Genomic DNA, 24889 nt, shown 5'->3' with positions numbered 1-24889 from the left:
TGGACAATAGCCATGATCACTTTAGAAATGTACATTACATGCCAGAAAGAAGATCATAAAAGTAAATGTTAGCCAAACAAATAGGCATACAAGTAGACTTAAAGAGAAAGCATGACATGGAATTTATTATGTGTTAAGATAGTTTTGTGACATTATTCCCAGATTTTTCTGTACTAGTCTTAAATGTTTCAGCTCATGTTTTACAATGTGGTAAATAAAGCATTTTCTTTCTTTCTTTTTTTTTCTTGGTATTGGGGATCAAACTTGGGACCTTGTGCTTGTGAGGCAGATGGTGGAAACACTGAACTAAATCCCTGGCCCTTGGTAAAGCATTTTCTAAGTCTTTCATAAGCAAGTAAACCTATTTCTTTGGCTAATTCTGTTTTTCCTCACTAGTGGCACAGATTTAACATCTGCAGGTCACTGGTGTCCAACATTAACCTAAAGGACCAATTTTTCCCTCCACTACTGGGGATTGAACTCAGTGCTCTATCACTAAGATACATCATTAGCTCGTTTTTTAATTTTTAATTTTGAGAGAGGGTCTCCCAAAGTGCTCAGGCTGGCCTTGGAATTCTGATCCTGAATATATGGGATTATAGGACTGTGCCACTGGGCCCAGCTCCATTATTAATTATATTCTTTTTTTCTTCCCATGGTCTATGAAATACTGAAAGAATTGTGCACATTAATAATAATAAAAAAATCCCAAGAGTAAAGTTATATTTAAGTAATTAACTTATTTAAGAGCTGAGTTTGTGGCAAAGGATGTAGGGCTGCTTATGGGGGGGCGGCTCTGTGCTATGTACTTTACCTATTCACCAAAAATATCTTTCCTATTTATCTGAAAAAGACAAATATTTCAATATGAAATCAGTTAGGTGTGAACAGAAACAATCTGGGTGTTCTGACATGCAAGAAGGGGGTCTTTACCTACCTTGGAGAAGGAGTCTCTGGGAATGAGGGTGGGCTGTCCACAGAGCTCCACACTGTGATGGCCTGCAAGGAACAGCACAGAAAGGAAGGGGAAGAGCCAGTCACACTAATGGTGAAGACTCAATACAAAGATACGTGAGGACCTACATGTCTGCCAGGGCACAGAGATTCCTGGAAGAGTTGCCCTGGTTAAGTACTCTGGGCTGGGGATATAGCTCAGTGGAGAGTGCTTGCCTAGCATGTGCTAAACCTAATCCTGGGTTGCATGCTCTGCAGAATCTGATATATATACAAAAATAATGAAAGAAACACATACTTTTGATGATATTACTTTATCGCTATATTAAAAGAGGTCACACCACAAAGTGGTAAGCCAACTAAATAGAATAAAATAGAGCAAGGTTTAGTCCAAGAGAAAAACAACTTTTTTCCCCTGGTACTGGGGATCAAACTCAGAACCTTGCGCTTGCCAGGCAGGCACAAAATCACTGAGGTACACTCCCGGCCCGAGAAAAACAATTTCTTAAAAGAAAATAGTTGACATAAATGCTCATTTGGGCACTGAATATAAATTATCTCAAGTGAATGGGGAGGCATCACAGGTCCTGAAGTTTACTATCTACTTCATGATTTAAGGAAGACAGCAAGCATTTATATCACTCTATAAAGACTATCATTTCAACACAGGAAGGTATGTTGTAGGTATAACTGAAAGTTACAAATATAACTATATTTGTAAAGGTATTAATTTTATCTTTATACAAAAATTATCAGGCTGTTTTCTAAAATGGTTATACCATCTTGTATTCTGGCCATCTTAAGAGAGTTCCTGTTACTGATACTGCATGAGTTTTAAAACTTCTACAGAAACAGGTCTTATGAGAATCAAGTCAGAGAATCTCATAGATAGTAGCTCACTAGGTAGCTTCAGCAAAGGAGCAGTGCATTGAGAAGTGACAGAAGAGTCATCCCAGAGATCACTAGAAAAATGTTCTTCTGATTGTTTTATGATTCTGCCATGAACTGGAACTATCTAGAGCAGCAAAAGGGACCTCTTCAGCTTTTTAGAAGCTTTAGCTTTTAGAAGTTAAACTGTTACAGTCAAGTTTCTTTTAGTTACTGTTGGAACGAACTTAGATACTAACCTCTAAAACATTAGTTATGTAAGACTTACTGAATTTACTTTTCAAATGCAACAAGTTCAATCACATTTCTCTGTGTCTAACATATGAGTACTAGCAATAAAATCTCCATTTACTGGCCCTTATTATGTAATTGAGCATGGAATCAGAGTTCCTGGATTTAAATTCTGGCTCTAGTCTTTGTTAACTCTGTGAGCATGGGCAAGTTATCAAACTTCCCCGTGCCTCAGTTTCCCTCTCTATAAAGTGATAATAGTAACACTAGAATTGTGGAATTACTGTGAGGATTAAAGTATTTAGAAGAATGCATAATCTAGAATGAACGTTAAATAAAACTGCTGCCACAAGTACTACCTCTATTTCTATTACTATGTTAGAATGTATGGCACAGACATTATGCACTGCTACATTTACAATGCCTAAAACATTGCCTAACTTAGAGGAATTCAGCGAAAACATTTTTGAACAAAGTATTTTGTTGTAAGCATGATGGTGTTTCACATGTATTATTATATTTATGACTCAGTATAACCTTCTACAGTAGATAGCAATAATATTCTTATTCTTACTAATAGGAAATAGAGGCTTATACCTGGATCAAGTAACTTTCTAAGGTCACACAGCATTTATAAACTTAGGTCCACTGGGCTGTAAGTTTTGTGGTTCACCCTGTTCTACTCTTTTCCCATTATATTGTACACTGAATTTCAGAGATGCTTTCATTAAAGTACAGTATTTTTTCTTAGATTCTGTAAAACATTCTGGAAGAGCAACGAAAAAATTTTAGTGGCAACATGCAGACTTATTCTTTAGGAGGAGTAAAAGCCACATCTTCATAACTACTTGTGTTATAAAGTGAATATGCCCTTACCATTGGCTGTGGTTGACTCTGGAGTTGAAATGGCAGACTTCTTTGAACGAGGAAACACAGGTTGACCATCTCTGTGTAAAAAACCAAATTAAACAAACAAACAAAAAAATATTGCAAAAATTTGAGATTTATTTAAATATCCTTTGAAGTAATTAATAGTTTCAGGGATTTTATTTTGGATGGACTTCAAAGTTAGGCACATTGAAGCTCTTGACAACACTTTATGACAGTTTTTATCTATGTATTTTTTGGAGGGAGAGAATTCTGACCCAAGGAAGACTAAGAGTAACTTCTTTACATAATCTTGCTTGGGGTTTCACTTCAACACAACCTCCATTTCCCCTCTCATTTAAAACACTGGGAATGTTCATGACCTAATAACTTAGTTCTCTGTCAATTAGTAGATAGTTCAAAGATAAATTAACTTAGAAATCCTAAATTACAAGTTTGATGTATCTAAAGTCCCTGATACAAGTTTTTCTTTTAGATTATTCAAAGGCAGAAATCTACATGAAATATATATATTCAAAGAATTATAAGAACTATTCCACTCAAAGAGAAAAACAGCTAAAAAGATAATACTTTGAGAAACATGGATCATTACATAATCTTACTATGGATGATACAAGAGGGAAAAGGGAGGCTGCATAAGGTGTGTAATGTTTGGAGGGGCAATACACTACAGAACTAAGCATCCCTGTATATCCTTGCCGGGAAGCCCCAAAATGTAAGGCCCTGACCCTAACCCCTGGGGTTTTATCTAGGCCCTTTCTCAAGGTTGTATTTATGGAGAACAACCTGGAGGATAAGATAACCTCTCTCACCTGCAAAATACCAGACTCACAGACTGTTATAAAAGATGGAGTCCTGAGGCTGCTCTTTCATTGTCCTCTCCTGCAGTGGAATCCACTGCCTGTGCAGGAATCCACCAGGCCCACAGATGTTATCTCATGGACCTCAGGGACACTGGAACTGACCCCTCACTATGCTTATGCTGCTTGCCATACCAGTCTTTTGGCTAGCTTATTAGCTTGTGAGTAGGGTAATTCCCAGACCAACTACAGTTCTTGACGTGTAGGTAACTACCACCAATACACACTCCTCCATTATTGCTACCCTGTGGATTTTAAAGAGGACATAGGTATGAAACACTAGAGAGGCTCTTGGAAGAAGAAAAGGAAAGTAGTAGTAAATACCACTACAATATATTTAGTAACAAGGGCTAAAAGTAGAAAAGCAGAAATAAAGTGATTTCAGGGCTGGGTGAATAACACTACTGCTTTTGAGGCACATATTTAGCTAGATCTAAGGATGGCAGCCATGTTAACTTTCACAAAAGTATTTTTAGGTTGTTGGAAGACTTCTCTTCTCCAGTAATTAATGTTTACATAGATCTATGAAAATAATTTTGCCAGTTCAAGTTTTGGAAACCTATAAAAGAGTCAGGTCAGAGATTATATTTTCTATTGCAAGCTAATTTAAAAGATTCAGAAGGAAAAATACGTTTTTCTATTAATTCATAAATTTCCATATTTGAAAGGAATAATTCACAGATATAGTTGTGAATTTAGCTTACTTTGGAATCTAGATAGCTTGGATTCATATACATTGTTCAGGCAAAATACTGGCTCCCCTCAAATGTGTTCATGCTAATGATTTGCTCTAAACCTCAGAAACTGTGAATATGTTAATTAATATGGCAAAAAAGATAGGATACTGAGATGGAAAAATTACCTGGGGTTATTAGAACTGCACTGTCGTCACTGAGGCCCCACCTAATACACAAAAAGAGGGGGCAGGAAAGTCAGAAGCAGAGAAAGATATGGCAGCAGAGGCAGCAGTGACCACTGGTTTTGAAGACAGGCAGGGACCAAGAAGCCATGGAAAATGGGGAGTCTCTAGAAGGTGGAAAAGGCAAGGAAATGGGTCTCCTCTGACAACCTACAGAGGAGACACAGCCCTGAAGATACCTTGATTTTATCTCAGAGAGACCCAATCATCTTGTTCGGTCTTAAATCACTAAGTTTACAGTAATTTGTTACAGAAGCAATGAGAAACTAATACAAGTTCTTAATTCTATTGAAGTTAAAGAAACCGGTTAAATATTAGCATTTTTTAATTCTGTGAAGCTGTTCTGAGGTTCCGCAGTAGTAGTACCACATTCTCATCAGTAGATTATGTGAGATTCCAGCAGGAATGACCAAGCCTAGCTCTAGGAATGGCTGTTACTGCCCAATGCCAACCAACTTCTTTCTGCCCCTTTGCCTCAGTTCAGGGACTGACCTTAATTTAGGCTGAGGGAAAAGGCACACACACTTTACCAGTGGTGACTGGTGAGATTTCCATTTGAAGATTTTTCTAAATGGTGTGGTACATAGGTGTGAAGCATGAAAGTAATGCAGAAATTTGCCTATCATAAAACAATACAAAGAGGAACGAATAACTGAAAATAGCAAAGAAAGGGAACCAGAGCCCTGAGCAAATTTCACCTGATGACTGCTTTATCGTTACGCTTTTAAAACCATGTAAACTAATAAATTCTCTTTCTTGTCCTAACAAAGTTGTCTTGTATTTCTGTTACATGGAACTGAAAATATCTTGTGATAAATGTGTTAACTGTCCTATTAACTGCAAACATGTATTTGAAGACTTTCCCACTTAATCTCCTGCCAGGACGTCTATTCTGACTTTACTGAGTCCTGCGAGTCTAGTCTGTGAATTAATCTGTAGTGTCTTGTACAAGAACATAAGTATAACCACAACGTGAAGTGCATGCACACACATACACCAAGCCCACGCATCACTGCAGAGTACCTTGTTGCTTTGACCACCACTGAGGGAAGTGATGTGTCTAATGCCTTCTTAGCTTCTTCCAAGGTCATTCCTTGTGTGCTGATGCCATTCACATAATGGATGATATCTAAAAGCTGGAGATTACCCTCGAAAGCTGCAACTGACCTTGGATTGATATCACTAATATATATCACTTGATGAAGACTGTCATGCCCTCCAGATAAGGAAAAACCTTCAACAAATAGAACATAATTATTTTCTCAGTCATACGTATACTTAATCTAGCCAAAAAAGTCATACTGTACAAAAGGTGAGTTTTCATTACCCAACTCCTCCTTGTTGCATGTTAATGTAATATCAGGCAGCAAATGAGGCAACACTGGCATCTTGGGCAATTCTAGAATTCGTCCAAGAACTAATCTAACTGCCTTTGGTGCAGCTCGGAGCAGATTCACTGCATCAGTGTGAGTCATGCTTGTAACATCTGTATCATTAACCTAAAAAATGAGAAAGGGGCAAGTTAGGATCATAATTTTTAGAATGGGAAGTTAAATTGCCAAGAAAATACAACAATCTTTCTAGCTTTTTACATAATATGCCTTAATGAGATTAAAGGGGCTATAAATTATAAGTATTTCCTAAAGAGTTAACCTGACAAAAACCTTTACTTTTACATGGTGAAGGAAAACAAATCCAGCAGAGAAACAGTATTATATTAACTCAACTTTGCTCTCTCTCTAGCCTTGGCTTATTCTTTGGCAGCAATGGTGAACCTCTTAAGACACTAAGTGCCCAAACTGCAACCCCAAACCCACTTATTCATTGTAAAGTGCCAGCACTGCAATTAAACCTGAATACGAAGTTTTCAGTTTAGAAAAAAGAATTCACTTACTTGGCCTGTGTGCTGACAGAGGGCTTTGTGTGCCACTGCAACATGCACACTATATGTTCACCACCAAATGTTCTTTAGTTACTGCTATGATGTGGATAGGATTCAAGTGTGTTCCCCAAAGGCTGTATGCTAGAGGATTGATCCTGAGAGTGTGGTCGGGATTTTTTTAGAGGCAGAGCCTAGCAGTAGGTCTCTGGGTCCCGTGGGTGTGCTTTAAGAAGGAACTGTGAGGTCCTATGTCTTTGGCTTCCTGTTTCAAGATGTGCTCTCCTTGCCAACTCATGCCCTCAAATCTCCAAAATCATGAAGCGAACAAGCCTCATTACCAAGTTGATTTGCCTCAAATATTTCAATATAATAACAACAACAACAAAAAAGGATTAAGTTACATTTGCACAAGTCTTCCATTCCTCTTAAAGGTCCCACCTTTATGAGCCGGTCTCCAGGCTTTAGCCTTCCATCACTTTTGGCTGGATCCTGTATGACATCGTGAACATAACAACCGATGCTCTGGTTGCCTTTGGTTACTGTAAAACCCAGGCTTCCTTTTTCTGATTTAATTAGAGTAATGGGCAGTTCTACTTCCTAAAGAAAGACAACAGATTCCTTTAAGGTTGTCTATTTTACACTACAGCCAAACAAAAAAAGATGACTATTTTGATTAAAGAGGAAAACAAATCTTAAAAGTTTACTTAACTTGACCAAGTGAGAAAAACCAAGTCTTTCATCTGTGGATAGCATGCTTCCTTCCCTCAAGCATGTAAAAATTGGGTTTAAGTACAACATTACGCGTTTGTCTCCAGACAGCAGAAACAGAACATAAGCATGCTTCCATTTTTGCATTTCCAAGATAAATAAGGACATGAGCTGTTATATAACTGTATAACTTTGATAATCAAAGAATATTTTTTTGGAGGGAAGATTTAGAAAAGTTCACATATTTTTAAACAACCACGATAGATGCAAGAATCACAAAAGAAAGTAGGGTTTTTGTGTTACTTTTGGTATAAACAGGAAGTTTTTGAGTGATTATATATCAAAACTTCATTTATTAAGATGTGCAAGCAAAAACATTTTAAGATTTCAACTGAGATACACAGGTTGCTCACGTGGATGACAAATGATTTCTAAGGAAATCATTCAAAGATCATTTGAGGAAACAAAATATCTGCACAGATCAACTCCAGAATATTTATGATTTTTGGGAAGCAAGATATAGATGATTTTTATCTTTTTTATAATAAACATATATTACTTAGATAATAAGCAGTATTCAAATAGGCTTTCAATTCATAATAAGGTTAATGTATTGAAATTTTTGTTCCCAAGCTTGATTTGTAGGTTTAGAAATTCAAAGGCTATTTTCAGAATATGAAGGATTCCTGTTGGGCACACAAGGAAAAAGTGAGAAAAATATTCAAACTTTAAAAATTAATTTGAGAAACAAATGAAAATATGATTTACTAAGTGTCTAAATCCAATGGTGGTAAACCTTTTAGAGCTTTCAATGATACAAAAAGCCTGCCGTGGCACACGTGCCATAGGTTTGCCACTGCTGGTCTAGTCTGTACCAGTGTTTTGCAGATGTATTGTATTGAATCTCTCCACAATCCTCTCAGGTTACTAGCTTCATTGTATTACCAAAGTGGGTAAGAATCAGAAATGATTTATCCCACAGGTATCTGCCATATGGCAGCAAGTCAGCAACAGATCCAAGGATTTGTATCCAGATTTTTTGTCCTTTTCTCTAATTTCTCAGAAGAGAAAGACAGTAGATATGTTATCTATTTATTAGACACAGACATGGAGCTACTCCAAAAGGCAGCTTTTTTTTTTCCCCAACTAAAAGAGAAATCTTTATCTTCACTGAGAAAATATGGAATCTTAAAATACAAAACACCTCACCAGCTCAAAGTCTTCCAGGTGGTTTTCCAGGTCATTTTTCAAAGTTATCAAGTTTTCTTGTTTAGCTGGTTCGGAAGCATGATGTGTGTGATATTTACCCACTAAAGTAGAGGAAGCAGATTCTAAGTGGGGTTGGCAGTTCTGCCCAGGAGTCACATCCAGTGGTAGAGGAGAAGGAGGATTACTACTGAGACAAAGAAGGAAGACTATTTTCAAGTACATTCCAATGTCAGTAGTAAGTTGGTGCTATAACAGAAAATGCTCACATTTGTCTGGTTTTGATTGAAATCCTAGTTACTTTTATCTGATTCTAGACTAAGAATTTGTTTGTCTATTATATGCTAATATTATCATTATTTATTCTCTGTGCAGATTTTATTCTGAAGGAACTCAAATATTTAAGTTGTATTAAGACAGGTCAAAGAATTATTCTTGATTCCTAGCTGTTCATTCAGGGCTGAAGTCAATCTTTTCTTTGTATGCTTCTATGCTTTCAATCATTTTTTCTTCTTTCATCTTGGGCATCCTGTCATTTGCAAACTCTTCTTCCCACTCCCTTCCCTGTGTAATTTGCTCTAATCTCGCATTGCATCACTACCTAAATAAACCTCATCCCTTTCTGGTTGAGTAGGTACTGAAAAACACTTTTCTCAATTACTAGTAAATATGCTCAAGAGAGAAGCAAGGCTTAGGTTCCTGGCTAGTGTTTACTGATTTACTAAATAAAACAGTTAGTCACAATAGCTAGACACTGAATAAAGTCATCATTTCCCTAACCACTGGGAAGTTCAGACATACTCCTTTTGGAAATACATATATTTCTGCCGCTATCGATGCTAACACCACCAGCTATTTTGAGTATTAAGTATAACACTGACAATACCTGTCCTCAAATTCTGGTTTACAGGGTATTTTCTGAGAATAGTAAAACATGGTGCACGTGGCATTTTCTTGACTCTTGGGTGCTGCATGTTGACTATGTGCTTGGGATGCCATGTTGTTTAGAGTCTGGTGCAAAGCTGAATTCCAGGTCATATTTGATATCTTTGCTGGAGCTTTTATCAAGTCATCTTCTCCACTCCCACTGCTGTCACTATAGCTATCTTTCCTGGAGGGGGACTTGCAGAGCTTCTTGTTTTTGTCAGACATTTCATTTCCATCGGTGCTTTGCTCCACCCAGGAAGGCTGAGTAGGGTCTTTAGTGCTGCTTGGAAGCACTTGGGCTGGAGAGTAGAGTGGGGTCTGTAATGGACACATTTAAAGAGACAGATGATGACAACTCAATTGGAAACAAACCTGTTGAATAATAGCACTTTCTTTTTTTTGGGTACAGGGGATCGAACTCAGGACCTTGCACTTGCAAGGCCCACACAGTGCCACTGAGCTACATCCCCAGCCATAACAGCACTTTCTATTAAAATATTCAATTAATTTTCTGACCTTAAAATTAAAAATCATTAAAGAAAAATATGTTATAACAACAGCAGCTAATATTGTATGACTTATATTTCAAATCAGAATTAGAATTACATATTCTAATTTGTATCCTTCTTTCAAAATTTAGGTTTCTGAACTCGTTAAATAAATATGCTTTGCAAATAATTTTAATAGTCATCTAGTAATCTGAAGGATGGTTATACCTTTAACTTATTTCAGCCTTTTTCTTTTTGGCTATAGGGTTGTTTCTAGGCTTTTACTACTACTAGGGAGAACTTCTTTGTGCAGATGTATATTTTCACCTGGGTTTCTATTTCCTTGTAATTTTCTACACTATCAGACATAAGATTTTTTTAAAAGCTCTGTTAAAATATGTCCAAATTGCTTTCCGGGAAGATTTTGTTGAGAAACCTCCATTTAGTTCATCCTATCTGGTGCCCTAAATCAATGTCATCTTTTAAAATGCTATTTTTAGTGTATTTTACATAAATATCCCATTTCCTAATGTTTCCCCTCTCCCCAGTATAAAGGTTACAACTTCTATCTCAGATATTCCTGCTTTGTAAAGCCCAGAGTCACCATTCACTAGCAGTGCAATTTTATGTAGACAGACAAGGGGCAAACTCCAATTGTACTAGTGTTCACCTAGGTTTGACTCCTACCTATTGGTATGCATTTGTAAATAGCCACTGAAACAGATTTTGGATCCTTCAGCCAAACTTTGGCAAGAAAGGAACTCAAACATATCCTTTTATCTGTTAAAAAAAAGGCCTTAAAAATATCACCTCATTTTTATCCAAACAAGCTCAGTCCTTGTTTACTTCAATGAAGAAAATGGACATGAGATTTTTGTAACCATTATTTTATCTTTTCCATTTATGCTTAGAAGACATATTCCTGAAGTTCTAGCGTTTAGAATTTTAGAAATGAAGAAAAGAACAGAAACTGAATTGTGAATTGATCACATTTGGCATGTATGCAGGGGGTGTGTGTTTGCGCATTGAAGATTGAATTCAGGGAGTGCTGAGCTCCATCCCCACTCTTTTTATTTTTATATTTTGCAATAAGGTCTCAGTAAGTTGCTCAGGCTGGCCTTGAACTTGGGATCACCCTGCCTTAGCCTCTGGAATAGCTGGGATTACAGGAATGTGCTATGAAATTGACTACATTACAAATATGGAATGCATGTAAAGAGGCTGAATGACACAAGATGGTACTCCCAGGTAAACGGTTAGGTAGGGATGAAACCCAGGAGACTAATCCATGATGAAGGCGCTCCAGCTGAATTAGCAAATTACTGAATTGACATTCTACAAAAATATGAATTATTTCTCACAGGTCTTACCAGAAGAGCAGTATCAATTTCTGGCAGTACACCGGGTGGAGGTCTACAGAGAAGTAAGCATACTTCTGGAGCTGTTCCCCTGAGAGCAGATATGACTTCCTGGGGTACAATTAATAAAAAATGAAGACACCATTAACCAGGACTGAGACCAGCCTGCAAGGCCCAGGCTGCCCAGCTCCTCATTACAAATGCTACATTCTAGTCCTAGGGCTTACCTGCTGTGACAGACCTTTCAAAGAGGCTCCATTCACTTTCAGGATAACATCTCCCACATCTATTTTTCCACTCTCTGCTGCAGGCTGTCCAGGGAAGAGCTTTTTAACCCTTACTATGCTGGTGTTCATTTGCTCTGGTGTGAGATTATCTTCTCGAGAAAAACTGAATCCTAGGCCTGAGCTATTTTTAAACAGTTTTACCTCAAATGTATTTTCTGGAAAAAGAGAAGTAAAAATTAAATATTTTAAAGCTGTGTACGTACACAACCATCCAAAAATATAGACTTTTAGACACATTTCAAAAAAATCCTATTTCCTCCATAATATTTACAGCTCTGTATGTACATAGTGCACCTTCACACTTCACTCAAATCCTGTTTTCCACTCTCTGTCATTAAGAAAACTCAATGAACTAGTTGTAAGGACTAAAATGTTTCAACAGAAAAGACTTCTGAAGCATAAAACACCATTTAACAAGGGGTGCGGTGGGGTGGGGTGAGGGGATCCAGAGTAGGGGAAATACAAGAGAAATTCAAGTACATGTGGTAAGAACATCAGAGTATATGTTAGCTGAAGGTATGGGAAAATAAATTCACATGAATATTTTGGTGCAGTCTAATTTACTCCAGAAAAATTACAATGGCTTTCTAATAAAATTCTTAGTAGCAAAATAAAGGAAGACCAGAAACACATAACACACATAACACACACACACACACTCTCTCTCTCGCTCTCTCTCTCTCTCTCTCTCTCTCTCACAGTGAAAGAAAGAATGGCAGAAGGACGAAGTGAGACAGCTGTAAAGTATGTGGGTGGGAACCAGCAGAGCCCCGAGCCGGTGTGGCAGAAACATGACAACCTCATTTACAGTATTCTAGACATTTCCTTGGATAAAGTGCCTAAACTTGTGATGTTTTTGTATGGTAGTAATGTGATGTGCTGCCTTTCATGTCTGAAGTATTGCCATTCACATATTGGAGCTGACTCTGAATAAGAGGATATTTATATGCAGACATCCTTTTTAGGAATTTAAATTCTTTGAGAAAACCCTCTCAATTATGGTTTTAAGGCATTAAAAATAACATGCAAAAAAAAAGAATAATTAAAAAAGAGCACTGTGGAAAAAATAGATATGTTATTTTTATTTTCAAAGTCAGGAAAAATAATATGGGCTGGATTACCTTACTTTTGGCACTGAGTCAGAGTTGCTAGCATTTGTGTGATCAAATAGAGGTTTTAAATAAAAGACAAACTGTAACTGTGCACCCACACCATATTTATAAGGTAAAGAGCATTTAAGCCCCTTAAGAGTCAGAAAGTTAGAATCTCAGATAAAGGTTACTCCAATATTATAATACCAAAGAATTCACTATTATATCATTCCTTTTTTTTTTTTTTTCTTTTTTGGTACCGGGGATTGAACTCGGGTCCTTGTGCTTGCAAGACAGGCCACCGAACCACTGAGCTAAATCCCCAGCCCTGTTACATTATTCTTAATTTTTAAATTTTACTACCAATTAATGGTATGTCCATGGGCTGGTAAATTTTGTAAGAAAGATCAGTATTTGGGAAATACTATGTGGAATATTGCCTCGGGCATGTATTATAAGCCAACATGTAAATAAAATGTTTTGAATAATGTAGTAATAATTTCACAGTGACACATGAGAGTTTCCCAGGGCCTGACCTTCAGTAACAAAGCTATAGTCTTTGACATGAGTCGCTTTCTTCACCATTTCTTCTGGAGCTTGACCTTGTGCATTCTGATCTGGAAGGGTGCACTGCGGGGTTACAGGAACATGTTCTTTGGAGGCTGGTGGCTGTCCCTTTTCTAACAGTAGATGAACCACCTGGATTAATGGAATAGCACTTAATTAATTAGGAAGAGTAACAAGAAAATAGTGTTAGGACTTTGGAGAGTTGGAGAATAAACTAATTTACCTGCTCTACCAAAATATAGCTAGAGGGGGAAAAGACAGATGAAAGGATTGAAAGCTTTAAAATCACATTTTTATTACTTTCTGTATAAAAATATTAATGATTAAAAAAAGGAAAAATTTATGATAAAATGTTAAAATCTATCATAAAATGTTAAAATCTATAATAGCATAAAGAAATCATTGAAAATTTGTATTAGAAAAAAATTATTACTAAACTAAAATATAAAAACCATTATCAATAATTTGGTAAACTTCTGAACCTAAAACATATTTGAATAAAACAAATTTAGCTTTTGGGCTGGTGAATGACTAGAAGTGAAAAAAATCACTAAAAACTAGGAAATGTTTATGAAACATTGAAATAATCCAATCTTTACCCCTTTCCCTATCATTTCTCTTGGTAATGTTAGGGCTAAATGAGATACAGAAAGCCAGCTTCTTCAGTAAAAAACTTTTGTGTCATAATACTACTCAACTTGGAAGGCAAAAACAGACCCAGAATAGTTACCTAAATCAGGCTTGGTTTCTTTATTAACAAATGTAGAGGTCTCTACGAAACTGACACTACTCAGTAGTATTATGTCTTTCTAAGGCATCTTAAAAGTTGATATGATTCACTACCTGTCCTGTATTTCTCAGTATTTCCACAGCTTGCTTATGGGTAGCTCCTTCCAGGCTTACTCCATTGACAGCTAGGACACGATCACCTAAAATCAGGCAGTAATTTTGAAAGTAAGAAATCAAAGATTCTGCATGCTTACATCTGTTAGTTCTATTTCACATTAATTTGAGGAGAGATCCAGACAAATTCTGGACAAAACTGTTTCATATCTTCTTTAAGGGCTGGGGATTTAGCTCAGTGGTTCTGTTGCCTGCCTCACAAGTGCAAGGTCCTGAGTTTGATCCCCAGTACCAAAAAAAAACAAAACAAAAAATATCTTCTTTAACATGTTATTTAATTTCTTGGTCAATTCCACTGCTGATCTTCATTACATTTTAGAATATCTTTATAAAAATCAATTAAAATAGTAAAAAAGCTGAATTACAAATGTAGAGAGTGTAAGCAAGTCCTTGGTTAGTCCTTAGAAATGTAAACATCAGCTTTTGTTTTTTTTTTTTTTGGCAAGGACATGCGCTATCCTTTTGTCATTCTCTGGCAACTTATTAACAGGTACAAATACACACTAAAAACAGTCTAGATATTTTATGTTTTTTGGGAACTGGAGATAGAACTCAGGACCTTGCACTTGCCAGCACAGTGCTGTTGAGCTACATCCCCAGCCCAAGATATCTTCTGATACTAAGGAATAAGATGAAAGAAGAGTTGTTAAAGTGGTATTAAGTAATCACTTCATGTAGTTTAATAACTGAGTATATTTTTATTTCATATTATGAACTTAAGTGTCTATATTAGTCTATTATTATTTTCTTTGATGTAATATTTATGAATATAATTCCTACATACATAAAAGCATACCTTTGTGAATTCTACCATCAGACTCTGCTGCTCCTTTGGGAATAACAGCTTTCACATAAATTCCACCATGTTTGACACTGGTATTCACACCTCCCTAAACAGAAAAAGAAAAAAATAACATTTGGTGATATGAGAAATTTTGTACTTGTCAAATATGAGCCTTAGAAAGAATTCAAATGACTTGACAAAGGAATAGCATTACTTCCACACGTGCAATTATTTCAAAGCAAAATCTTTTTGGCAAACTATTCAATTCAGAAACAATATGAGGACTATAAAAGGAATTGCTCTTCCTTTGTAAGTCTACATCATGCGATATAAGCAAGCAGAAAGCAAAGTCCATCTATGCAAAATTAGTGTGAGAACATAATTATCAGAAAAAAACAGTGTATGGAATTATACTTTCAGATCATATTTACAAATCTGAGAGCAAATCCCATGAGCCAAAGAAAAGCTTAAAAAAATTTTTAAGGGCTCGTTAAAGAGTTTTTTATGATATAGGTAAAATGTAATGAATTAGTTTTCTATCTTTATGGACATGAGTTTTTATCTCCCTTCACCATAGAAAGATGAGAGCGAGGGCTGGGGATTTAGCTCAGTGGTTCCGCCCCCTGCCTTGCAAGTGTGGGGGAAAAAGAAAAGGAAAAAAGAAAGACGAGAGTGAGAAGGAAAGTGTTAAAATATTTTTAAAAATTAACTTTATCTATATACTTTAGCTATACATAATGATCGCATTCATCATAGGGAATTTGTACTTGATTTGTCTTTAAATAGTTTAAAATATGCTAGAAAATTAGGGTTTCTTTTTGATCTCAATATATTTGCAGTGCTGTTTCTCCTGTGATTTTGAATGTTTTTTTCATAATTTAAGAGTTTTTTGAATGCAATAAATGACATTATAATTTAAGAACAGGAGATAGTATAATTTTAAAATATCCTAAAATAATTTTATCAATAGCCCATGCTCATATAACCTTAAAGATACTTATTTTTTGGAACCTTTAATTTTAAACTATTAAACATTTTTACAAGTATTATATATTTTAGAGAAAGGACATTATAATACTATTGTCTTAATTATTCATGATCTAGGTTAGAGATGTATCATCTTATTATTCTATGCTTACACAGAAACTGCCAAATGTATAAACCATACATGTTCATTTTATATTTTGCATGTATTATCTTCAGATTAAGCAAGCATGAAAGGGAGGAAAGCAGTGTTTCTCTATAATTTTTTTAAAACAGGAAAAATATGAGTAACACTCAATTTAAAAATAAGTTTTCAGAGAATTAATTTAAAAATTTTGTGAATATTTGACAAGTGCTCCATATGAAGCAAAATAATTCAACTAATAAGTTGGCAGAGAATAGGCTGCTGGAAACAAAGAAGAGAAAACATTTGAAAACCTTGTCAAACAGTACCGTGACACTTATCCCCAAGCTGTTCTCATTTTTAGCCAGTTCAACCTCAAAGGTATCTCCAGGTTTAGGAAGTGGTGAAGAAAATGTTTTAAAATTCATTTTGTTGGATGTATTCACTGAGGAGGAAGATTCCTTAACAAAGAAAACAAAAAAGGGTTTCTTGTTAGGGTCAAAATTAATTATTAATAGAGACAAATATGTGTGTTTTTTTTTGAAAAAATTAAAATTAAGGGATAGAGTTAAGAGTATATTTTTAAAAAAAGGGGATTGGAAGACTAAGAGTCTAATGCATTCATTTTTATGCCTGAGGAAATAGATGCCCAGAGTTTTAAGTGCTTGTTTGAAGTCAAACAGCAAGATACAGTAGAAGGAAGCCTAGATCCTAGCTAGAACTTAGCTAGGGATACTTGTTTAATGCGTTTTATATTTCCAAGTCCATCAGATACTTCCATTTTCTTTAAAAAAAATTTCTATCTCAAGTGGTAGACTTGACTGTAACCTCTTACATGAGTGGACTTTGTTTTGTTTTGCTTGTATTTGTGAACTCAATATAAGTATAGCAATAAAGTTCAGGACTGTTTATAAGCACATAACCTTCTTGTGAGGACTATTAATTTAAGTGAGCAAAAGGTATAAAGTTTCTAAAACTGTGAATGTGAGCTTACATTTCCATCATTTCTAATGTGCTATTTTTATAGTTATTATTTACATCCATTCAAATTTTCAGAAGAATTTAAGCCATAAATAGTAAATTCAACTACCTATTCTGGAACAATTTTTCAGATTTTAAAGTTCTTCTCCTAATATGTTAAATATGCAAGAGGTGAATAACCTGTAAGAGGTCAATCATAATCTAAGTACAGTCATTTCAAGGTTAACGCAGAGCTTTTATTTTCTCTATGAAGTTAGCATCAAATGCAGTAGCAATTAGTAGCAGAGGATATAACAATCCTTCCTTTTCAAAATCATGCAAGCAGCTATTAGTCAATATATTTGCTGTTGCTTAGTTAAACAGAAAACACAAATAAGCAAACAAAATTAAACTATGCCTTTTTTGGTGTCTGATGGTCTTGACTGCTGGAGCAAGTGGCTTCGTCTATGTCTGTGTCTCCGTGCTCGGAGTCATCTGCTGCATCAGGAATGGCTGGCTTTCTAGGCTTGCTTTGGTTACTGTCGGAGGAAATTCTTTTCTCAGTAGCTTTGGTTATTACAGATGGGGAAGGGCTGCCATGCTGTGATTCCTGCCAGGCTCGGTCACCTAAATGGCTGGCAAAGAAACCATTGACTTGGCTTGGGGACAAGCTGGCACTCTCTGTCCTGGAGTCCTGAGAACTGAGGCTTCCTTCCCGCAGGCCTCTAGGCAGCAAACAGGAGCCTTCTGTGAGGTGCCGCAGGGCACTGCGTGGCCAGGGGCGGTCCTCCAAAGAATCCACTATGTTGTCTGGTGCATAGAAAGTCCTCTTCATGTAGTTTTTCATTCCATTGGCAAAATGCACAGGAGTAGAAGGCACTGTAAGCCAAGATACAAGAAGAGAATTAACAAATCAGTGCCACACATGCCTGTGTTTATACTCATACACAAGGCTCCCTGAAGATCACTGGTGTTTTACAAAGTAACACAGGAAAAACACCTAACCCAGGCTGGTGGAGCCATAGCAGGGTCCCTACAAAGAGTATATTGGTGCTGTTCTCCTTGCTTCCTCCTTTGGTTGTTCTTACAACAAGCTCTATTAAAATGTATACCTTTTTTTTTTTTTTTTTTGCCTTAACTCACCATCTCATTTCTCTTCTACAGGTCTCATTTCAAATCAATCTTCTGTGATAACTTTCCTCCACAGATAATTTATACTTTCTTTGAGTCTCCGACATTCTTGGTTTTTTTAAAAACATTATTAATTTTATTGGTACATTTCAGGTATACAATATAATGACATTCATCATTGGGAATTTGCACCTTAATGTAATCTATCTTGGTTCTTATTTTTTCCCCATCAACCCCTCCCTTCAACCCCTCCACCCCTCCCTATTTACAAAGACTTTGTTTCCATTTTTTTCATTTTCTCATATTAATTCCATCATTCTTGGTCTTTTTCTCCCTTGCTTCCTCCCATCTTTCCTTCCCTCCTCCCTTCTCTTTTTCCTTTTTTTTTTTTTTTTTCTGTAAAGTGCTGGGGATTGAACCCAGGGCCTCACACATGCTAAGCAAGCACTCTACCACTGAATTCTATCTCCAGCCCTTGTTCTCATTTAGATAATAGCTGTTTGTATGCTCGTTATATATTTTCCTACTAGACAGCACTTACTGGACTCCAAGCAATCACCAAGGAGGTAAACTCTAAATTCCATATATATAATTCTTATCAGAAGCCACTTATAAAAACTTCCTGAAGACATAAACCACAGGAGACATGTGGAAAATAATTACAGATGCAAATTTATATAGAAAAATTTCAAAGTTTTACATAGCAAGTGACATCAAAGAACAAAGTTAAAAGAATAAGCAACCAGAGAGGAAATATTTCCAACAGCAACAAAAGATAGAATATCCCCAATACACACAGTTTCTACAATTTAATAAGAAGGTTAAAAACAACAACAACAACAACAAATAAACCTCCTATGGAACGCAGGCATAATATGTGGACTAGAAATTTGAAGTAAAATACAAATACCAATAAATACATGCAAAGATAGTTTCACCACTGCTTAGGCACACATGCTCTTTTCCCCCCTCTATTTGACAAAAATGAGAATGACGATAATTCTAGTATTACCACTGAAGATGTAATGAGGATTGCCAAATCTACTAGGTTAGGCTACAAACTTTTGCAGAGCAATTTAGTAACACTTGTCAAAACTTTATTGCACATATTCTTTAATCTAGTTTCAGGTATCTAACCTCCAGAGATATATATCTGCAATGTTATAAAAAAAACCCAATGAATTTTAATGTTCAAATCACAATGCCCCATTAAAAAGATGTATATGTTGATGGATGTCCAGAATATAGTGAATCAACAAGATATAGAGTATGCTGAGTATAAATTCTTTTAGTAAAAATGCTTTTAGTTATATACATACATACACACACACACACATATATATATATTTGCCACCTATAAATTATGTAAATATCTGTGTACACAGAAACCTACATACACACCAGATAGTTTTCTTAGGAAATAGAGCAAGAAGATTTTTAGTTCTTATCTCATAAGTTTTGCATAAATTCGATTCATTTTACTGAACTAGAATGCATCATATAACTTCAGAGATTAGCAACAAAAAGAGAAACAAAAGCTGCTATGATTTCAATGCGTCCCCCTCTCCAAGTTCATGTGATGGAAACTTTACCCCAAATGTGACAGTGCTGATAGGTGGACTCTAATGGAGACTGTTTAGGTCACGAGAGGATTTGTGCCAATTTGAAAAAGACTCATGTTGTGAATTCATCCTCTTTTGCCCTGTCTCTTTCTCTATGGGAGCTCAGCGAAAAAGGCCCTCATCAGATGCAGCCTTCCATCTCGATTCCCCAGCTTCTAGACCTTCTGTTCCTTATAAAGTACCCAGTCTGGTGCGCTCTGCTATAGTAGCACAAGATGGACCAAGACTAAGTCCTCTTTTCTGGTAATCTGTAATTGAGAGAAACAGCCTGGGGCACACATTAGTCATTTTCTAGGTCCTTTTGAGTTTTACCTCCTTTCAAGACACACTACAGCACAGCCACGCAGCATAAGATTGATCTCTTTCTAAAGAAATAATTTCTCATAAGCACACTTTAACATTATGCTTCTAATTTCTACTGATATTAGTAAAGCCAAAACAAACAAGCAAACAAACACCGCATGAAATTCTGCTGAGACAAACACCTCCTCTGATCCTCATACTGTGTACAGATTCTGTGTCATAGGGTCAAGTCTTCACACCTTTGACTCTCTGCTAACACAGGTATAACTAAAAGTTGTTTTGTCTAGTCAGTTGTTCAATATTTGTTTCCTCTGATAAAGTGTGATTTCCATGAAGGCAGTGGTATTGTGTCATGTACATTCTTTTTTTTTGTTTTTTGTTTTTTGAGACAGGGTCTCACTATGTAGTGAGAATGACCTGGAACTCACTATGTAGCTCAGGCTGGTCTCAAACTGACAGCGATCCTCCTGCCTCAGCCTCCCGAGTGCTGGGATTACAGGCGTGCGCCACCACGCCTGGCCAATGTGTCATGTACATTCTATACAATAAACATCTGAACAATTGAAAGAATTTCCTATAAAACACATCTTAAAAATTAAGAGAGATGAGATAACCTACTGAATGGGAGAAAATCTTTGCCAGTTACTCTTCCAACAGAGAATATCTAGAGTATACAAGGAAAGAGTCCAATCAATAAATGGGCAAAGGAATTGAACGGATCCCTTCTAAAGAGTAGAAGCGCAAATGACCAATAAATATATGAAAACATTTTCAACGTGTTTAGCTATTAGAGAAATGACGGCGATTCCATCTGTCCCAGTCAGAATGGCTGTCATCAAGAATATAAGAAAAAACAAAAAGAATATAAGAAACAATAAATTCTGGTGAGGATGTGAATCAGTAGAAATCAGTATGGAGCTGCCTCAAAAAAACTAAAAGTAGAGCTACCATTTGGTTCAGCTATACCACTTCCTTTGTATACACCTGAAGGAATTAAAGTCAGCACGTTATAGATATACCTGCATACCATGTTCACTGTGCCACAATTCACAATAGCCAAGATGTGGAACCTGCCTAATTGTTCATCAGCAGATGAATGGATTAAAAACAAAAAACACAATGGAGCATTATTCAGCTATAAAGAAGGAAGAATTTTTGTCATTTGCATAAAGATGGATCTGGAATCATCACGATGAACAAATAAACCAGACTCAAAGACAAATATTGCATGTTCTCCCTAATATATGGAATCAAAATCATGACATGAAAGTAGAAGGGAGACTGTAATTGGAGAAAAGGAAAAGGGGGAGGGTAATGGGGGATGGAGATATACATATCCCACATATGTACATATACATATTTTTTCTAGAACCCAGGTCCTTCTGTCACTGAGCTACATCCCAGCCTTTTTTGAGGGTGTGGGTAGGGTCTCACTAAATTGCTAATTCTCCCAGGCTGGGCTTGTGCTTGTCATCCTGCAGCCTCAGCCTCCTAGAGTTTTGGAGTCAGGTGTGTACCAACACCATACCTGGCTTGATCAAAATATATTGTGAGCACTGAAACCTAGTATCTTGAAAAAATCAAGAGCTAATACATGATATAGCTTTAAAGTGATAATTGTTTACCAACACAGGTGAATTGTAGTCCTTTAGCAGACACAGCAGGAAGTAATTTTAAGCAAAAGGTCTTCCCTCAGGGCCCATCAAAATGTATCAGCTGGCTATGTTTTTATGGTGACAGTTTAATGGCAGCCTTAACTGAATACACAAGAATGTTAAAAATAAACATCACAATTAGAACTCGAAAGAATACTTCCCAGTATATTTGGGATGAAAATAATGTACATATGAGCGTAGTATGTGTATATATATCTAACTTTTCACTATTTTTGGAAAATACTGTTAAAAATGAACTAACTAAAACACCCACTTAAATGCTTAATAAATTCCAGGCATGTACTAATTCTTTACATTGTATTTTTTTTATAACCTACAAAATATGTCACTATTTGGTCTCTAAGCACAGGGAGGCCTCCTAAGCCCTGGGACTTGCTTAAGGCACCAAATCAGGTGTTGGAGACAGAGCAGCGCTGGCCTATGGAGCCCTTGCCATGGTCCAGGCTACTGTGCTGCCCCCTTCACATGGCCATGCATGCTTCTCTCACGAGCAACACCCCCACTATAGCCCCCAACTCTGCAAGGCAGGCAAGGCAGAACAGAGATCACAGTCTTCTCTTTAAATAACAAGAAATAAATAATACTGTGGCTCAAAAGGGTTTCATTCATAGAACTAATAAATGACACAGGCAAAACTTAAATCTAGGGTTTTTGATCTATTTCACAGGCTTTTTCTCCTACAATGTGCTAGTGGCAAGGATTATAAGACAAAATATGGTCCTGTTTTTAAATTTTTACTTTGTTGTTCTTTTCTTTTTTATAAAAGAAAGGTTATGGACAGGACTATCATAGAACCATATTAATCACACAATGATAAAAGAATTCCATTCCTCACTAGACCTGAGTAGAGATGGAACATACCAAGTATTCAGGATTTATTTAAGTGACATTATTTTTTTTTTGGTGGTACTGGGATTGAATTTAGGGTCTTGTGGATGATAGGCAAGTACTCTAACACTGAGCTATATTTCTTGAACTTTTAATTTTATTCTTATTTTGAGATAGAGTCTCCTTAAGTTGTCCAGGCTGACCTTGACTTAGGATTCTCACTCTTCACCGTCCCAATTACCTGGGATTTCAGGCATGCACCATCATATCCTGCAAGTGACATAGATTTTGCAAAATGAATCTATTTGGTGCATATATTACTAAACAGGAATAAATCAGATAATCTTGGAACAATGAATGAAATGATACACTGATGCATAAAATTAAAGCAGTTAGAAGCACACATGTCAAACTACCAGAAAGGAAAAAAGCAGTTTATTTCCAATTTTCTGAGCTGGTGTATTGAAGTGCTCACGAAAAGTGAAACTAAACACATAACTAAGAAATAATCACATTACCTTTGGATATTTTTTCTTTCGGCTGAGAGATAACAAGTGTCACATCTTCAGGTGCATTTTGCAAAATTTCAACTGCAGCATGGTGGCTGACCCCCTCCAAACTCACACTATTCACAGATATCAAACGAACTCCTGTAAAAATAGATAATCCTGCATTTCCAACATCAAAGGGAGATTCATGCCAAACATCAGAAATGTCATCATGTTCTTTTTTCCTTTTTTTTGAGACAGCGTCTCACTATGTAGTTGAGACTGACCTGCAACTCACTATGCAGCCCAGGCTGGTCTCGAATTCACAGTGATCCTCCTGCCTCAGCCTCCCAGGTGCTGGGATTACAGGCGTGTGCCACCACACCTGGCAATGTTCTTACTAGTTTTGTTTGGGCTAAGTTCCACTTTTGCTCTCTTTGCAAATTTATGCCTATTAGTAAGTACTTGGGAAGTTGCCAAAATGCAAAGTACCTGGCTTCAAGCATCCATCTAAGTCAGCTGGTCCTCCAGGAGTAATGGAACTGATAAATACACCTAGATCCAGTCTTCCCATCTTCTCTCCACCAATAATTTGAAATCCTATAAACATATTTTAAAAAAGATCTTCATGATACTGGTGCTTTCAATGATTAGCTTTCTTGAGAAACAGAAATGTGGAGATGGAAGTCAAACATGATTAATAGATAACACATCTGACAAGATCATCTGTTAAAACTGCTGGAATCTGGTTAAATCTTTGGGATCTGGTAATTTGGGTGGGGTGGTACATTGTAAGGGTACAGCAAAAATCTTGATCAGAAGTGGACTATTGCCTCAATGTCAATGCTACGCCTCAGATTATTTTTCTTTGGATTTTCAGGAATCTCACAGTGACTTACCTAAGCCATACTTTGAATCTTTTTTCAGGTTCACCAATGTGATCTCCCTTTCTGGTGAAGACACAATGCTCCATCTTTTGTGTAGCATATCTATTAAGAATTTATAATTTTAAGAGAAAATAAATATAACATGCTTAAGCATAAAACTAATGCTCAAACAGTAAAATTTTCAGCTTGCTCCAATTTAAATATCAACAAATACTGTTAACAGATTGCTCAATCACTTTAAAAACATACTTTGCATTTATTGTTATTGCTTTTATATTTTACAGTGATTTCTAGCTTACAAAACAACTATCATCATATTTATTCTCCATAAATTATTCTCTTAGAAATGATACATTTCAGTTACAAGTAGGTAAATTTCAAGAGGATAAATGATTTAAACAGGTTTAATTGACTAGCACTGTAAAGAGTTCTCTTCAATTTAGGTTTCCTGGCTCCAGGTGTTTCTGTTACATCACATTTGACAATATTCAAATTTCCTTCTAACCATTACCAGAAAAATTGTTTCAAGTCAGTATTTAGTAAATGCTAGCTAAATAGTTAAAAGAATGTCAGCACTAGAATTAGAATTTATTTTTTTTCTGATTTCCATATAGTGTTTTTTTTTCTGGTACTGGGGATCAAACTCAGGGCCTTGTGCTTGTGAGGCAGGCGCAGTGCCACTGAGCTAAATTCCCAGCCCTCCCCTTAGTTTTAAGTAGGCTAATGATTCACAATATGCTCTTAGCTAAACCAATAAATATGCTTAATTGCCATGTTATTCCAGTTAGTTCATATATTTAGCAATTTAAGTATTTAAACACACAGTTCTTACCATCAATTACAATTTGATAGCGCAAAATGGCCTTTGTACTAAGGTGGTAGGGTCAGCGAGTTCCACACATTTTTAAAGATACATATATTTTTAAAAGATATATAAGATATATA

The 24889-nt window shown here is 36.2% G+C and overlaps 1 protein-coding gene across 17 annotated transcripts in view; it reads right to left on the bottom strand.

Annotated features, from left to right (window-relative positions):
• Ptpn13 (protein tyrosine phosphatase non-receptor type 13) overlaps positions 1 to 24889 on the bottom strand; it is a 143347-nt gene that overhangs the window by 23103 nt on the left and 95355 nt on the right. For 8 of the 17 annotated variants that reach the window (XM_010606698.3, XM_010606704.3, XM_010606699.3 and 5 more), the window contains 17 exons: positions 23957 to 24046; positions 23550 to 23657; positions 23088 to 23219; positions 17428 to 17888; positions 16364 to 16510; positions 14954 to 15047; positions 14098 to 14183; positions 13224 to 13386; positions 11537 to 11751; positions 11322 to 11420; positions 9423 to 9781; positions 8540 to 8726; positions 7061 to 7219; positions 6068 to 6239; positions 5764 to 5974; positions 2950 to 3020; positions 938 to 999 (listed from right to left, as the gene is read on the bottom strand). In XM_010606698.3, coding sequence (XP_010605000.1) covers positions 938 to 999; positions 2950 to 3020; positions 5764 to 5974; positions 6068 to 6239; positions 7061 to 7219; positions 8540 to 8726; positions 9423 to 9781; positions 11322 to 11420; positions 11537 to 11751; positions 13224 to 13386; positions 14098 to 14183; positions 14954 to 15047; positions 16364 to 16510; positions 17428 to 17888; positions 23088 to 23219; positions 23550 to 23657; positions 23957 to 24046 — 2816 coding nt within the window. The remainder of the gene's footprint in view (positions 1 to 937; positions 1000 to 2949; positions 3021 to 5763; positions 5975 to 6067; positions 6240 to 7060; positions 7220 to 8539; positions 8727 to 9422; positions 9782 to 11321; positions 11421 to 11536; positions 11752 to 13223; positions 13387 to 14097; positions 14184 to 14953; positions 15048 to 16363; positions 16511 to 17427; positions 17889 to 23087; positions 23220 to 23549; positions 23658 to 23956; positions 24047 to 24889) is intronic. The other 9 variants (XM_010606703.3, XM_019204949.2, XM_010606708.3 and 6 more) reach the window with 4 other exon arrangements.

This window comes from Fukomys damarensis, unplaced genomic scaffold, assembly GCF_012274545.1.
Source record: "Fukomys damarensis isolate Sample0158 unplaced genomic scaffold, DMR_v1.0_HiC HiC_scaffold_37, whole genome shotgun sequence".
Classification (NCBI taxonomy): domain Eukaryota; kingdom Metazoa; phylum Chordata; class Mammalia; order Rodentia; family Bathyergidae; genus Fukomys; species Fukomys damarensis.
The sequence above is the reverse complement of the archived record's forward strand: the minus strand, read 5'-3'. Positions and strand labels throughout refer to the sequence as shown.